General features: G+C 35.8%; 2 protein-coding genes across 5 annotated transcripts in view; one reads left to right on the top strand and one right to left on the bottom strand.

The window, feature by feature from the left end:
- Nucleotides 1-16,286, bottom strand: part of LOC133522804 (receptor expression-enhancing protein 1) — a 33,541-nt gene extending 17,255 nt beyond the window's left edge. Inside the window, exons 1-4 of one of the 2 annotated variants that reach the window (XM_061858260.1) lie at nucleotides 16,137-16,286; nucleotides 4,971-5,043; nucleotides 2,018-2,215; nucleotides 868-981 (exon numbers count right to left, since the gene is read on the bottom strand). In XM_061858260.1, coding sequence (XP_061714244.1) covers nucleotides 868-981; nucleotides 2,018-2,215; nucleotides 4,971-5,043; nucleotides 16,137-16,168 — 417 coding nt within the window. In that variant the 5' untranslated portion in view covers nucleotides 16,169-16,286. The remainder of the gene's footprint in view (nucleotides 1-867; nucleotides 982-2,017; nucleotides 2,216-4,970; nucleotides 5,044-16,136) is intronic. The other variant, XM_061858261.1, reaches the window with a different exon arrangement.
- Nucleotides 16,287-16,789: 503 nt separating this feature from the next.
- The window catches only part of LOC133522801 (lysine-specific demethylase 3A-like), a 269,204-nt gene continuing 268,179 nt past the window's right edge, over nucleotides 16,790-17,814 (top strand). For all 3 annotated transcript variants that reach the window (XM_061858250.1, XM_061858248.1, XM_061858247.1), the window contains exon 1: nucleotides 16,790-17,055. In XM_061858250.1, the coding sequence (XP_061714234.1) occupies nucleotides 16,900-17,055 (156 nt within the window). In that variant the 5' untranslated portion in view covers nucleotides 16,790-16,899. The remainder of the gene's footprint in view (nucleotides 17,056-17,814) is intronic.

Below are 17,814 nucleotides of genomic sequence, written 5' to 3'. Positions count from 1 at the left end.
TATCAACCTGTTCATGAAAGCATAAATTAGCACCATACTTAGAAAAAGCGAGATTTTTAGAGTGCTTCTAATACAAACCAATTTACGTGTTGTGATCAAACATGCCGTTTCTTTGTCTAAGTTTATTGACATCTACATGACAACAAACTACTAGTAAAAACTGCTAGTAAAATGGCGAACGCAGTTAAAGGGTTAAAGTCCACCGTAACCCTTGTTTAGAAGTCGCCTAAATGAGAACTGTTTAGTGTTATCTGATGTCATTTCTTTGAGTGCACTTACATTTCTGACTCACACCGGCTCTTTATTTGATAAGAATTACGGTGTAAAACTAAAAGGTAATCTTTAAACCTGCTTTGTGCCTAGGAATGGTTAAATAATTGCTTTAGAGACATCCCGTTATAATAATTATTTAACTCCATAAACATTACTGTTTTGTGTATATAAGTGATAGTAGTAATATATCTTGGACGGCAACAATAGTACCTATATTGTGCAATAAGGTGAGGCATTTATAAATGAATAAGGCAAGACAAGAGCGCTATAATATTATACGATTGAGTCTTTTTTTAATAACAAGTGTTTTATAGTGCGTAGCAAACGCTTATAATTTATTTATTATAACTTTGTTACATTTTGTCTCTTTCTAACATACACTAATGTCAGTCACAGACATGGACAAACGATTATCAACGGCTAGTTAGAGTTGACAGACGTTAATGAATAACGTAATTTAAAAAAGACTGAATACTAGGTACTACATATCTCCTAACATTGATCAAAACAGTTCTCACTTAAGCAGTCATGAGTCGAAGCATGCCATCAAAATATTACAAGCTAAATAATGATCGCATAATTCTGTCAACTCACCTTAATGGCGGTCTGCATAATAACCGTGGTGGCGTAGTTCACGCCCTTGGTGCCCAGGTTGAGCACAGTGTGATAGCCCTGGTCTTTGGCCTTTGCTATGTACTCATCTATCTCCTGGAAAATAAAAACATTGTTAAGAATGCTTATAAGGCAAGATATAAGGCAGTAACCATTCTCTGGTCAATATCCAGGAAATACGATATCTCGTGGATTCCCTAAGATATAAAAGCTTTTCATACGTACGGGAATAATGGGTTATGTATCGCTTTCTTGTGGCATTTTCTATCTCGGCTGGTAAATGACAATCTTAAGGTAAGCTCATTTCAAATGATTGACGTGTTGAATTTCACTTGACTTTATAACTAGACTAGAAATATTAGACATTTTCATTCAAATAGGTTATAAAAATAATAAGTTAATAACACTTTAAATTTGTCTGGATTAGCGTTGTTTATGACTATTCCAAATTTTAAATCGATAAGTTAAGTAGTTCTCGAGATATTTAGCATTGACATTTAGACAGACAGACAGACAGACGGACGGGCAGAAGACGGATAGAGTCGCACCATAAGGGTTAATTTTGTACTTTTTGGTACGGAATCCTAATATCCTCAAGAGACTTAAGATTTATAAAATTAAGAACTATTTGTTTTCATAAGAACTGGGTCATCTAATTTTTTCCTCAACACTAGTGCAATATGTTATTAAACAAATAAGTCAGCCATGTGCCATGTGTAGGTAGTAAAAATAGAAAATGCACACCATTCAGCATTAAATGACACCATCGTGTGTATCATGTCTATATTATCTTCCTAATTATTGTTTCCGGTTTACGGTAGGCATAGTATAGTTATAACTGGAGCATACAATGAATCATATTATCGTATTATAATGCTTACAGCGTTTAATGTAAATTAAAGCGGCCAAGGATTTTACAGGTTAATATACTAAGCAATCCAAACCAACGATTTTTAATCAACCTTCAGAATTATTTAACAATCGAACTATGTATATAGGTAAGTATGTATACATACATACAACGTTATTTGGCTCTGTTTTCGCCAGTAAAAAAACTGGTGTAAGTTTGAAACAACGTTTTATTGTAATGTCTCGCCTACATATAAGATTTAAATAATTTGATATAACGTACCTGTTCTCGCCTGCACAACGCCGGATGTACAAACTTCCTGTACAGGATCGAGGAACCTTTGGTAGCAGGCGAGAGGAGCCACAGCACGAGTACTATCTTCACCTCGTAGTAGAACGGGAACCACGACAAGAACACGTCCGTGAACGTCTCTGTGCATGTGAACAGTGCGAAAACTATCCAGTACATCATCCATTTTACCTGGAAAATGACCAGGATTATCATCTGCATGCTTATGAAGGAAGTATCAGGTGATTCAGGATGGGTAGAAGCCTAGAAGCGCAACTCGCTCATACGATAGCCTGAGTTCCCTTATGGCTCATCCACAACGTAGTTAACTTTTGTGGAGCAGCACTGTGCAACATATATGTGTACAGGGGCGGCCTTATTATTTAGCCTCTGGAAAATCTTTGCGAGGCCCCTATTTTTAGAGCTAAATAAAAAAAATGGTAGGTCGTATCAGGGAAACGCCTTGTAATCAGTCCAAAAGCCGAGCTTCAAGATAATGGAGCTCGGTCGTGAACTAAGTATTAACAAGCAAGAAGCGATGCAGAAAGCCGAGCTCCACCTAGGACAGAAGATCCGGCTGTCATAATCAATTTCGCAAAATTTGTTCCTACGTAATATGTTATGGTGTGTTAAACAAACCCGATCATAAAGCAGGATGCTTGGACAATGACATTTTCTAAATCTTAAATAAGTGAATTTCGCTTGTTCCTAAAGATGCTCGCAGAATCAGAGCTTGACAGTATTACAGGTGTAAAAACATTGTTTGTCAAACCGGTACTAAATGTGCCTTCGGGTGGCAGCGAGACACGTTAAGGGAACTAGAACGTGACATGTGTCTTTAATGGTAGTCACCTGCTTTTGCAGTTGATACTTGCCCCGACTAAGCACAAAGAATAGTTATTTGTACAACAAGAGAGCAAAGTTTGATATTTCTTCGAGTGCTTGTTTTGAGTCCCGTGCAAGCGAAAGATTCTATAATAGAGCAGCGTAGCGAGTGAATCTAATTTAGAATCTCGAGCGTAGTAAGGGACTCAAAAGCGCACGAGATGTAAATAACTTTGATCTCGTGTAGTACACAAAAATTTTCACGTCAGTCAGCCATCAAAAAATACAACCTGAAAAAATGTATTCCAGACGGACGGATCACTATTTCACTCATGTTTTCTGAAGGTATTCTAACAATTAACTTTAATTACCGCAATAAAACAAAACGAAATAAATTTCAATAAAATAATACGAAAATAATTAATTAACGAACATCAATTGACAGTTCAATCGACAACTTTTTTTTTGTAAAAAAAACTTTGTAAGATACGGTCCGAATTGCGGATACTACTTTTTGTCAACTATAGTAGAGATCGTTAAAAGTAGTTAAGTAGAATTATTTACTGCATAACTATTGCGTAAATTTGTATGGGTTCATTGTTTTGATTGTATAATAAAATACGTAAAATATGGTGTTTTTATTAAATTTTAAACTTTTATTTAATTAATTAATTATTACAAATGAAGACTCGTAGGGTGTTTTGGAACGATGCGGTCTGACTTATTTCGGGGGTCTATTATAAACCGTCAATATACCGTTGAATTAAGTATGCACTTTTTTTGTCTCTTTCTTTTTGCTAATGACGTGAAAGGGATAAAGACAATAGAATCCAAATATTTCGAACTTGTATTAGGCCCCGCACGTTGAAATGACATTCGAATCTAAAGGTAACTTGAATGTTATTTTGTCTCACTCGGTGAGCAAAATGCGATTTTGCTCACTATTTTTAAGCAGCAAATTACCCTTGTTCGAGCTGCTGACGTGAAATAGTTATTTGTTTTACAAGGGGGCAAAGTTGTTGTATAACCGCTCGTACTAATATTGATACCCGAGCAAGCGAAAGATTCCAAAATTAAACCACGAGCGTAGCGAGGAATCTAGAGCGTTGCGAGGGTTTCAAGGCTCAGGGCTAAACAAACTTTGCCTACGAGTGAAACACAAACATTTTCACCACAACAACGCGAGGAAACTACCTAATTATGAAATAGCAAAAATATCTAATTAAATTAAATCCAAATGAACGTAAAAAAAATATCATTAAAAATCATCATTTAAAAGTCAATTTTACTAGCTATCCTAATTCCTAAGGAAACAACTTAAAATTTGCATCTGATTACTTTGCCCCACATGTGGATAAAATGCAACTTTCTCATTCGTTTTTTAACAATCAACGGGGCCTTTACCAGTTGGTGTGGTGAAAAATAATTTACCTTTACGCAGTTGATATTCCATGTAGTTTAAGACCATTTACGGAGCGGATACCACCTACGCCGAATTGCCTTGGTAAGGATGGTGATAAAAACGTCTTTTACGAACACTATTATTTAAGGTAGTAGGTAATTTGAAAGTTTTGATGAATGCCTTAACCACAAAATGCTTAGTCATTACTGTAGCCTTGAAGTTAAGCGCTCATTGTTAAATATTCTTTAATATTTAGCACTAATCTACATTATTACCTGACATAGGCCGCGACGAGAACGATTTATTTTGCATTCACATCTTAAAGTCAAAGAAGTCACTGTTTAGAATGTTGTTAACATACATAATTGATGCTACGCCGGTTATCATTAGCATAACGGAAAACAATACGCTTTAGTCTTTACATTAGCAAATAAACATGAAACTAGGTAATGAATGAACCTTTTACGGATAGTTGCTTTGTTTCCGTAAATAAAAAGGGTATGGCACTGGCACCGACACGGTGCGCTAATTTCCGCATGAGGGAGGTAAAGGACACGCCGGGAATCGAAGCGTTGCTAACAGCTTGAGCGTACACCCGTGACAAGTCTATTAGTTTCAACGTAGGTATAGTTACGCGACTGTTTTAATTTATTTAGATTCTACGTAGTATCAATCACTACTCTACAAACTAGGTCAAAGTAATAAAAAGGGTTTACTTACGTATTCTTTCAAGTTCTTCGTCCGTACAGCTTTATATGAAGCGTAAGCCGGGTAGAGGGTCCCGAATACCAATCTGCAAAACGGATACAGCACCAGATAAGATATCATCCTTGGGGCAAGGAATCCGATGATTAGGGAAAGGACAGTAAAGTTTCCAAACGTCACACTAGGTACGCATTTGCTTAGAGCAAAGCCTAAGTTCAGGAAGAATCGACGCAGGACTCGATCTCTCGGGCCGAGAGAGGAGTCATCGTCGCTTTCGACGACGTTCGGGTCGTAGGCGACAAGTTCACGGCCGGTTTCGAATGTGTCAGCAGTGAGACGAGCGGTGCCTTGCTCGAACTTGTTGACAATGAGCCTAACGCTGGACAGTCCGAGGCTGAGCGTCGGCAAGCGATGGTCGTCACGGTTACCGCGCGCGCTTGCCTCCATGGAGACGGTCGAACCGCGACATTGGAACTATACACGACAACTGCACTAATTGATTACGTCTGTCCGAGTGCGTTCCCGTATGGTTTATAAACTGATGCGCACTAGCATGTTGTTTTATTGATACTGAGTGTTGAAGATCTCTTGTACCATGATTGGCGTGATGCGGAATAACTAAATCAACAGCATTTGCAATTTGGAATGCTAGTTGTTCTACATGGCCGAGAGCACGCACTCGCTACTTGGAAAAGCTACCACTTAGTGGCTTTAGACGTCATATACGTTTTGTTTGAATGCGCAATTATAATGGTCAGTTGTTTAAATAGTCTATCTTGTTTCCTAATTGGAATTTATCAATACTAGTATATGATTGTTATACCTTCCTTAAAAAGTACGATAATGTTGTCATATATCTTTGATTCGGGTTGCAAAGGGATTACACGCTCAAGCTTGAAAGACATAAAGGGGCTTAGCACACTGGACCCGATTCGCACGTCGTTAATGTTATTGCTATTGCGAATTTAGAGAAAGGTATCCCCACCCCCCGTCCTCCTAACTCTACGGAGCCAGAAGAGTTCTAACAAATGTTACATTTATTAAAACTTAATAAGGTTAACTATGTCTATGATGTTTTCGGGCACTAAGACGTGTTATAAATAGTTTTATTTCAGAGCAACATCATAAAATTCATAAATTGGAATCATTACTGTATCCAGTCGACCAATTCCTCACGTTCACGACTGAAAAAGTGCACGAGCCCGTGACAATTTAACGAGAATCTAATAATGCTGGACATAACTACTGAAACTCAGTTTCACTATAGCGTAGACTTTAATGTTAATACCTAATATACATCAAAGTTATTTTGGCAACATTTCAAAACCTACACTACACGTGCATGAAAATTTGATATTAAATAAACAAGTTATTCGTTTATGAGAAGCAATTAATCTAATAGATACGTTAAAAGAAACGGAAGCAAGCAATGCAGTGGCAGCTATTTTGCACATGATTGGTCGATTTGGTCGCCGGCATTTACAGTTAAGCCAATTGAAGGTGGCCTCCCCCACTTCATCTGCCCCTTACTGACACTCCGCAACCAGGGTACACTACAAGCATCTTATACGACTGGTCATGTTAAAAATAAATAAGACAATTGCATGGCACATGCACGCACATTGGGTGTATAGGTATAGGTGTAACAATCACGTATTGTCCTATTGCAAACACTAGATTTATTTGTATAAGTTTGCAGACTGATGCAAAGGAGAGAATGCAGTCTAGTCTAGTTTGCTTTGTAACGAAATGCTATTCAAATACTCTGACTAAATTGTAGTAAGTAGATAGGTATAAGGCTTGCAAGACAAGCATATGAAGTGACAAACGAATTTAGGTATAATGGAAATGAGTATTTTTAAATAAGAAAGTGAGCTCGTAAATGTGTGAATCCCACACGAATGATATCATATTCTCTTTATTTGTCCTCAAGTTCCTCGACGAAGAGATAATTTCAACAGAACTCAAAATATGTTATATCAAAATATCGTACCATTAATGAACTTCATTATCTACCTACTGAAAATTCAAAGGAACGCATAACGGTTTGGAACAGAAAAAATAGAACAAAAATAAACGCAGAAACGGCGCCCTTCGTTCCAATTCTCCTTTGTTCGATCTTATAAGTCTTATTAATATTTGTTCCTGTGTGTGTTATCTATGTTTTTATTTTTGATTACAATACATATAAACCGCCTGTATTCCGTGTTATTTGACTTCAAAATTACATTTGCGGGCGTGTGCATGAGATATCTTCTTGTAGTAGTCGTGGTTCCTAATTGGCACTTTAGACGAATTTAAAGTTAATTTTATACTCTTAAAGTTCATTCTGTTACAAAAATACGTCTGGATTGAAAAGATGTTATTTAAAATTGCTTTAATCAATCTTACTTGGGACTATTAGTCTCTTTAAAGCAATAAGAAATATAGATCAATAGAGTAAACGAAAGAATGAGTTTTATATCTGGATCTCTCCTTCCTATTCGGTGAGACTATGCCCTATAGTAAATGGTGATCAGTTTGTAATTACGTGAAAAATTAAAAAGACAGGTTACAAAATTTACGGATTAGAGGCGATAAATAAAGCGATGATGCAAGTTGCTCGCCAAATGAGGCGTAACACGCGCCCAAGTATAAACTGTTTAATGTATTGATTTCATTTACAGCTGGTGTACCAATAGACATGCGAGAAATACTTTTAGAATCCATCTTTAATGTTTTTAATTAAGCGTTGGGATATTTTATTGCTTGTCCTAACCTAATAACTATTTTGGGAGCCGACACGAATTATTGCTAAATGCTAAAACGGCACTTCCTGATCGGAATATCTTGGGCCGTCGGCGCCACATTCGCCTATAATAGTTTCCCGAAGAGAAATTCGGATATAGGGATATAAAATACTAAATGGTACAGTGAATGCTTATTGCTTATTTCGTCGTAGTTAAAACTGTCTACGACTCACCCCCTTAATGTAGTCTCTGCCATTAAAAAACCAATGTACATTTTTTTCAGACTTTTCAGTTACGTTTTAGAGGTCGCTACGGGCTACCGCACTTTGAAAATTTGGACTCATCTGGAATCACTACAAAACACGAAAAGCCATTTTGTATGAGGAGTCCAAATTTTCAAAGTGCGGTAGCAACCTCTGAAATGTAACTGAATATTTTGAAAAAAATCTAAGCGGGTGAGACGTAGAAAATTTTAGCTTCGACGAAATAAGCAACACCCTAACATACATATTGTATTTGTTGTATGTGTTGTTGTAGCTCGTTGCGTTGACTCATTTAAGGGAATCGCTTACTAACAATCTAGTTACGAAAATATAACTCCCCCACGATATAGGCCGCATAGCATATAGGTCAAGAACCTCCGGTGGGCAGTGCATCTTAAGCGCATCTCACGCGATCCGGTTTAGCCTTTGTGCGTCGACTTGTTTACATTGTAGGGTTATCATATTAAGATTGGAAAGCCAGATTGGGCACTGGCAAGAATAAAGAAACGTTAACTATCGAAAATATTTCAACTATTTCCTGTTCATGAAGATTTTAAAATAAAATAACCCACTTTGATTACCCAAGAATAAGAGGAATGTAGTTTGTGAGGGAAACGGCTTACTTGACTGTTAATAATACCTATACATCATATTAGGCACGTGATAAAGTAGAAAGCTATGCAGCGTTTAAGGGCGCCAGTTTACTTTGTTCTCGTGTCCTGACTGCCATACTTTCCATGGGCTAAGTCCTTTTCAAGATAATAAATTACAAAATAGTATGTAAGTTTTCCTCTGTGTCATCACCACTTTTGAGGTTGATTGTTATATTAAATCGTGTTACTCAGAATTAGGAAGAGCAACCGTGTATTTATTGAGATAACGACGTTATGGTATCATTTTATAAATTAAAGTCACTTTTATTTACGTGGCTCCGTGCCTTCTCAATCACATTGTTCAATAAATACATCTGAATCAAAAGTTATTTTCTTTCAAACTAAATAAATTGACAGTATTGTATTTTTCCTAATTCTGAACCTATTGATGCGCACTACCTCCAAGTGCAATAAGTGCATGGAATAATAAAATTTATGTCGTGACTAGGGCTTTGTTCAAAGTGACTCATCGTAGCTTGAGCTTTGAAGACAATAGAAACGAATGTAGTTTCGATTATTGTCTGAAGGCTATTAGTATTTTTTTTACGCATTTCGTTGTGTATGTATGTAATTTGCGTGTTAATGGTATCTGGCACACAACAGTTGGATAACAATAACAAACGTAGGCACCTAAGTAATGTTATAAAAAATATGTTTTCTTGGTATTTATTTTAATGATAACAGACACAAGTTGACCTATTAACCGTCACTATGGGCTTTACCTTTGAGCATACTGTGTACTGTGTACATTTAATTTAAACGTCAATGGGACGGTCAAAATCTAATCTGTTTTCTATAATTTTCAGATACGAGAATAGTCCCATAAGCCACACCGTCTATTAAATTTCCAAATCTATACTAGGCAGCAACTTCCTATTGCAATAGAGTACAGCTATTGACGCACCAAATACGGCGCGTGCGCATCGCATCAGGGTCGATGTAACGTCCAGTAGAGCGTGAATTAACTAATAATCGCGCTTTGTGGAATTACGTACAATTACTGCTCATAAAATGGCATACGGACAGAGAAATTTTATCTTTTGTCTTTGGAGAAATTTATTTATTTATTATCTTATTAAATATTGTTTGTAAAAACAAATTTTTGCTCTAATAACTTCTAAATATAGAACTATAAAATGTTATACATTACAATGTAAACGAGTATGGAAGACGTAATCAGCTTTCAATCTAAAATTGAGTACAAACAGTAAGATTGTATCTTCAAAACAGAACCTAACACCGAGCCGCTCGAGGTTGTTTTAAATGTGATTTCACTTATCCGAAAATGGTCGCAACCTTGAGACCTTCTCGGTGATTATTGTGTTGCGAAGCTCAAGGCAAAACCCAACATTTCAAAAACGTACTTTACGAACCACACTCAAAACGGACGGTTAAGAAACAATTGATGTCAATATTTTCCTACAAGCGCACAAATCCATTTTAGCTTAGATAATTGAATTCTGTTTTTATTAAATCAAGAATAACACAACTACAGGTACATATTGTCACGGTATTGTAATTGAAGCACGGTCATAACCGGACGTCGTATGCCGGCACGATAATTGACTGTGCCATAGTTATTTTCGGGAGGGTAACCTACATTAAACTAGGTACATAAATTATGACTCCTGAACCACTAAAATTACATAGTGAGCCACCGAAGCGTTATGAAACAACAACAAAGACTGCTTTGTTACCCACTTTTATTTCATTCTCAATTCGATTTAAAATTGTCCTAATTTACAAAACTATTAACTGCAAGGTTTTCGAATAAGATTTGTTCGCGAGTAATGGCTTTTTGATTGTCATGTCGCTTACAAGAGTTTGATGAAAATAAAGGTCATTCAAAAGATTTACATTTTATTATGTTAAAAAGTATATAACACCTTTACATACAATTAAATATAAATGACAACAACATGATCCTCGTAATAAATAGTTATTCTTATCTCAAGTTTCGTTCGAGAAGACATTTTTTAATTAGGTCAGTCTACGTCACCGCAAAACTGGACTCCGTCGAGGTTAACCCTAAAAAGGCAAGACAAGCGGCCTCTATAAGGTCATAATTATGTCGGAGTCAAGGTATTCGACGTATGAACGTATTGAGCGCACTCGGAACAGACACTAATAACACCTACTGATAGTGAATCAGTACGGTTAGGTGTCAACGCACTTCACTAAGTTGCATAGAATATCGATCGCGGCGCGGGCGCTTGCGGTGTGCGCTTGAGACTAAAGCTTCTTCAAATCTTCACACAACCAGGAGGCGAACGGCCGGGCTTACCGAAAATAGCACCCGGCAGTGCAACGGGGTATCCCGGTGACGAATTCAGAAGCTTGCTGCTCGATTTCAAGTCACTGGAGCTAGTTGACTTGACGCTTTAATTCTATTTCCAATATTAGCGTCAATATTCAAGTAAAAATCCTTTGTTCTTCAATATACAGTTTGATAATATACAGCTTAATTTCAGTTAATCGATTTCAGCTTTTAGACAACAATTAATGGACGAGTGGTTTTGTAGAGAGCTGGTAAACGTCTGAAGGTTAAAAATGGGACTAAGAAGTGAAATGTTGCCAAAATTTTGGGGCTAGTGGGAGGTCTCGAAATCGGGAATGATTGGAGATTTGCCAACACAGCTGAACTGCTTTTGTGTATGCATAATGTAGTGGCAATTTTGTTATAATAAGCCATAGCATTTTATTACGAAGTCATTCATTTTTCTTGATAGATCTGCATCCTGAGTGTTTACTATGTGCAATTTAGCAACTTAAAAAAAGCGGCCAAGAGCGAGTCGGACTCGCCCATGAAGGGTTCCGTACCATTTATGACGTATTAAAAAAACCTACTTACTAGATCTCGTTCAAACCAATTTTCGGTGGAAGTTACAGAGGGGGGACATATTTTACCACTTTGAAAGTGTCTCTCGCGCAAACTATTCAGTTTAGAAAAAAATATATAAGAAACCTCAATATCATTTTTGAAGACCTATCCATAGACACACCACACGTATGGGTTTGATGAAAAAAAATGTTTAAGTTTCAGTTCTAAGTATGGGGAACCCCCAAAATTTGTTTTTTTTTTTTCTATTTTTGTAAGAAAATCATAATGCGGTTCACAGAATACATCTACTTACCAAGTTTTAACAGTATAATTCCTATAGTTTCGGAAAAAAGTGGCTGTGACATACGGACGGACAGACAGACAGGGTTCCATTTTTTGCCTTTTGGCTACGGAACCCTAAAAATGGAACTTAAATAATAACACTAATAAATACATTAGTATGGACCATATCAAGTCAGTTTGCTATTTGGATTCTGAACAAATACCATAGAATACAGTGGGCCTAGAAAATGTTTTTCTTTGTCTGCTACAGACACAAACTCAAGAGAGTTTATATTAGAACTAGTTTTTTTTATTTGATGTTCTTGTTTATAAATAAAATCGGGATTCTTTTTGAAATTATTTAAATGTTAACAATGTATGTAATTGTAAATGCCTCAGAAAAATTCACAGAATATAATATATAAAATGCTATTGCATATTATTATATCAGCTAGTCTACATAATTTCATCACCTGTGTAAATAACCAGGAGACAAGTGTGATTACATCTGATCTTTTTTGTTACCATATCAACCAACTCTTAAAATTTGGTAATTAGCAGTGATCGGTTTTTTGGATTCGACGTGGGGTGAACGACCTCAATCATTATGTTAGTATGGATATGCCCCGGGAATCCGGGCTTTATGTTGTTAGAAAAGGCAAAAAAATACAATGTGTTTATTTTATTACACTTTTAAACATCTAAGTAGCTGATAGACGAGTACCCAAGAAAGTCTGTTGTTTCGTCAAGCGATATCTATAATTTTTCGTCTGCAACGTCACTGTGTATAACACTTAACTTTTCTTTGTAAAACTTATCGAAATACGTTCTTCTTATAATAGATTCACCGGGTAACTTAATACTATCACCACATTTACAGCATATGTACTTTCAAAGAAAGATTTAAAAGCCGGATTTTCGATTTGCTGCCACGGAATGTTGCAAAGAATTAAGAACTGGACTAGATCAAAGTAAAAATCTTCTTTCTTCTGTTGTAATCCTCTGTGCTGGCCACTTTCAACGTGTTTTTTAACAACATTTTTACTCGTACATCCGATGGTTACTTCACATTTTGAACAATAGATTGATTGCTTAGTCGACTCATACATCAAGTCAACGTGGGGCTCGATCCAACTTAGAATAGTTTCATCCTTAGGGGAAGAATTAGGTTTTCGCGGCATGTCAACTAGTATGTAACACTGCCTTCCGGTCTAGTACTTCCCGAGAATATTCCAATCATACGCGAATCAAAAGTTCAATTAGAGTAAGCCACAGTTGTCGTAAAAGATAATCTCAGAGTCCATGAAACAAGTCGATGAAATGAAAATTGAACCATAAATCATAGTGTGCGAACTTAACGTGGATACTTATTTATTGGATCACCTTTGAGCTATAAGATCTATGTTTTTGCACTTATACGATAACCTGTGACCTAATATTATAGTATAAATTATACAGATAATACCTATTTATTTATGCAATACTTAGAAGCAAATAATTAGAACTGAAATCCAGAGAAAATAATGAAATGTCAATGTCAAGATTTTGAAGTATTTTTTCCATCAAGACAGATATATAAGCTAATATTTTGTGGAGGTTTAAATATATTTTGCTTTAAATAAAATGTTGAGATTAGGAAAAGAATAGAAGTTTTTGTCTCAACTGGTTGCCATGTAAGAGTAAAAAATTCCTTAGAGATAATTTAAATTGTTTTATTTTTGTACGGTTTGTTCGGTATCGCGGGAAACTGTCGTATCTATATTAACTTTTCTACTTGATATCCCGCGAGGGAGAATCCAAATAACCGATCACTGGTAATTAGGTTAACTTAGTATTTACTAACTCAGGATTTGGCCAAATTGATTATAGGTATTAATAAAAACCGGCCAAGAGCATGTCGGGCCACGCTCAGTGTAGGGTTCCGTAGTTACTCTTCCGTCACAATAAGCTAAACTGGAGCTTAAAGTATAGTAAATTGTTAACTAAGGGATGAAACGGTACCTTCCAACAAATAGGCAAATTTGCATAATCAGTACCTAATTAACGTACCTAAGTCTTTTTACTATGAAGGGGAAACTTTTTGCGATTATGCAAAAATAGCTAAACTGATGATATTCGCTATAGTTTTCATTTAATGTATTTCTTAACCTCTACTTCTACGATTTTTTTCATATTTTTTGGACCTATGGTTCAAAAGTTAGAGGGGGGGGGACACATTTTTTTTTTTCGGAGCGATTATCTCCGAATATATTCACTTTATCAAAAAATGTTTGTTAAAGACCCCTATTAGTTTTGAAAGACCTTTCCAACGATACCCCACACTGTAGGGTTGAAGAAAAAAAAAAAAATTCACCCCCAATTTACGTGTAGGGGAGGTACCCTAAAAAAAATTAAATTTTTAGATTTTATTGTACGACTTTGTCGGCTTTATTGATTTATGTATCCATGCCAAATTTTAGCTTTCTAGCACTAACAACCACGGAGCAAAACCTCGGACAGACAGACAGACGGACATGGCGAAACTACTAGTTGACTATGGAACCCTAAAAAAGTGCAAATCCAAAATAAATTTTATCTATGCAGCCGTGGTGGCGCGTCACAAATATTCATAGGGAACCCGGAGCTAATTTTGCTTTCCTTTTCTCCATGAACCGATCGTGAAAGTACTCAACGGGCTGAAATTGGACAAACCGGTGGGAATCGAGTTCTTTGAACGATCCACCACTGCTATGCAGTTAAAATCACTATAATATTATATCCACTTTATTGCCAATTCACATAAATTATTGGCAAGTAAAATAATGCATTAATGCAGACTGCATGATAGTAATAAGTAAATTTATCTAATATTTATTACAAACATAGGTGGGTCATTTTCAAAAAATTTCTATGGCCTAATTTACCACAATGAAAAAGTTAGCTACAACCAATGAATGCTCCCATAACTGACGACCGGTTTGGCCTAGTGGGTAGTGACCCTGCCTACGAAGCTGATGGTCCCGGGTTCAAATCCTGGTAAGGGCATGTATTCGTGTGATGAGCATGGATATTTGTTCCTGAGTCATGGGTGTTTTCTATGTATTTAAGTATTTATAAATATTTATATTATATATATCGTTGTCTTAGTACCCTCAACACAAGCCTTATTGAGCTTACTGTGGGACTTAGTCAATTTGTGTAATAATGTCCTATAATATTTATTTATAACTGAATTTGTATGACGTGAACGAGGAACTCCTAGTTCCGGGATTGATTTTGTACAGAAAAATTCCAGGAGTGCACATGAAAATATTGTTATATTATTATTCTTTTCTTTATTTATGTTCTTAAGTTAGGCATATTATTTATTATTATAAACACTATGTACTTTATTTAGCCTTCTCATATAAAAAAATCTAGTTGAAGTTACATAACAAGGTAAACAACTGCCCTAAACCATGAACATTTTTGGTAAAATCGGTTTCAATAAATAAAAAAAACAAGTGCTTGTCAATTATAATTGTTAACAGGGTAATCAATAAATGAATCTTGTTAAATATTACTGTAGCTAATGGCACTGCAATGAATTAAGTTTTAATTGATAGGTGAGATTTTGTAAGTTCAAATTCGATTGGTGGACCAAATAAACAGAAACAATAAGTTTTCTGGTTTGTAGATGCAACTATGACATATGTACCTAGTACACCTCCTTTTATTGTAATCAGTCTTCCTATACAGGTACTTTTACAAATACAAATATGTTTATTTAATTTCTTTTTAAAGCAGTTCATAGGTACAAATATGTATTAGGTAGGTAAGTAGTCCATCTTAGGTACAAGGTGTAGGTAAGTATTTATCTCAACAATGTGCAACAATTTGATTGTGAAAGTAATGAAAAAGGTGCGGGTACAGCTTACTGGATTTAAATTTTAAGCCCGCCCTTTTACACTTATTAATTCCTTGGACTCTAGCAAAATATTTTTACTAGGACAAGTACGACAAACGACAACTGGCAAATTTAATTGTCCATGAGGAAAGCATATTTACTTTTCAAAATTCATTAGGTGTAAAACTAACTTCAATGTAGTAAAACTAAATACATTATTCGTTTGTGAGTAAAAACTTAATGTATTATCTTTGTCTCTTACTATTTTAAATACAACGCATTTATTGTATCATTTGTATCGAATCGAACACTTGGACAGAGGTAATATTATTATAATGTAAGATCAAATCAAAACGTCATTTGTTTTAGAGTAGATCCGAACCGTTGTTGAATTAGATTAATAATTTATTCTTTACCGTAGACATGAAAAATACAGATCGATACAGACTGAATAATCAAACAAAGGGTAGACAGATGTGGGATATTAAAAATAAACTTGCAATACGTCACAAGGAATCAACATTGTACAAGACACAGGTATAGTTAAATATAAAAATGAATTACTTACATCACTAATCGGGATATTATAGACGATATCATATTAACAGCCACATATGAAAAACACTCAAAAAATTATAAAATTTAACATGACAAACACAACCGCTCAGCAGTACGTCCGAGTCGCCATATTGAATTGAGTTGAAGTCTGAAATGTGTTTTGGTCACGTGATCAATCAATATATTAATTAACTAGCAAGTTCAACTAGACCACAAAAAATCCAAATCTTTTCTTTTTTACATGATGTTAAAATATTGTGTCTTATTTTATTAACTTTATGAAATATTTTTTACCAGTTCAAATGCATTTTTTATCAGATGGTGTCTCACAAAGGTATGCTAGCACCATCTCAATATCAGGTGTGTAACTATTAATCTTTATTTTAGCGCCATCTGTCCATCATTCTCAGAATTACGACGTAAAGAGAAACTACGTGTTGGGTGAAATTGAATATTAGCGGGATATGTTTAAAAGCATAGTAACTTCGACGTAAAGCGTACCGATAACAAGTACTGTTCTATTTGGTAGCATTATACATCAGTTTAGTCTGATACGACCAAATCAAGAAGTTGCCTTAGCTTGACGCAATAAGTTCGATGAAGTAGTATTAAAATAAGTGGGCTAGTAATGTACGTTCCGGGCAGGCGCTTTTTTTGTTTTCCACGTAGTTTCCCTTCGCTCAACGAAGAGTGTGTCGTGTAGAGCGGTCGAACGCTGTGTTTTTTGACGTTTGTGTAGTTTTAAAGTGAATAATGTGATTGTGTGGTTCGTTATGGCCTATAAATACCGTGAAGATTTAGTTGGCAAACGATTTTTGTCTGTGAGTGGTGTGACCAAAATTAATGTGAATAAAGTTTCCGAGTGGGGATGGAAAGCTGGTGTTATCAGGGCAGCATCGCTCAAAGATAACAAGAATAAGGAGCTTCAGGTAGAGCCCTATGCCTTTAAATTAATATAATTAAATTTAAGATTTTTTTTATTGTTATGTTATGTCACGACTAGATGATTATTTTAGGTGGTTGATGTATAATTTAATTGCCACTCGCATACCAGCTGAACGCAACGTCTTGTCTTATTCCATAACACAAAGATGCCAGTTCCTCATTCTTACGTGGAAGGTATTTGTTGCCCTTCTACGTACCTATTGGATAATACCTACATGTGGTCGTACCTTGCTATTTGTATCTTTGATAATAAGTTGGCATTGTACTGTATCGTCTGTATCATAAATTGGATCTATGAGTTTTCTTCGAATAAAACTTGAAGGCACTTGGACCTTATGAATCTTATTATTGTACAGAACAGCTTTGTATATTATCACTATTCTGGTATTTCGTAGAAACTAATGTTTGTCAAAAATTATTTATCTCGTTCAAACCGGTTCATATAAACTAGTATTGTAATGAAACATAGAAAATACACGATTTTGTAATTTTACAAGCCACCTACGCAGTTTGTATGGTGAAAAAATATTTTCCGAATAGGTACATGTAGATGAGATGGCTAGGCATGTTGGCACATTTTGCCCTACGATGGGGGGAAGGGACAAGGGCGGAAGGGTGGGAGTGAGAAATAAGCTCGGGACAGTTGAAAAGGGCTCGGTCGGAGCCTGCCGGCCTGGGACCTATTTACAAACCCCGCGATAATAAAGATACATATAGATAGTTACTACCTATGTACATCAATG

Source organism: Cydia pomonella, chromosome 11 (assembly GCF_033807575.1).
Source record: "Cydia pomonella isolate Wapato2018A chromosome 11, ilCydPomo1, whole genome shotgun sequence".
Classification (NCBI taxonomy): Eukaryota; Metazoa; Arthropoda; class Insecta; order Lepidoptera; family Tortricidae; genus Cydia; species Cydia pomonella.
This window is presented reverse-complemented; position numbering and strand designations above follow the sequence as displayed.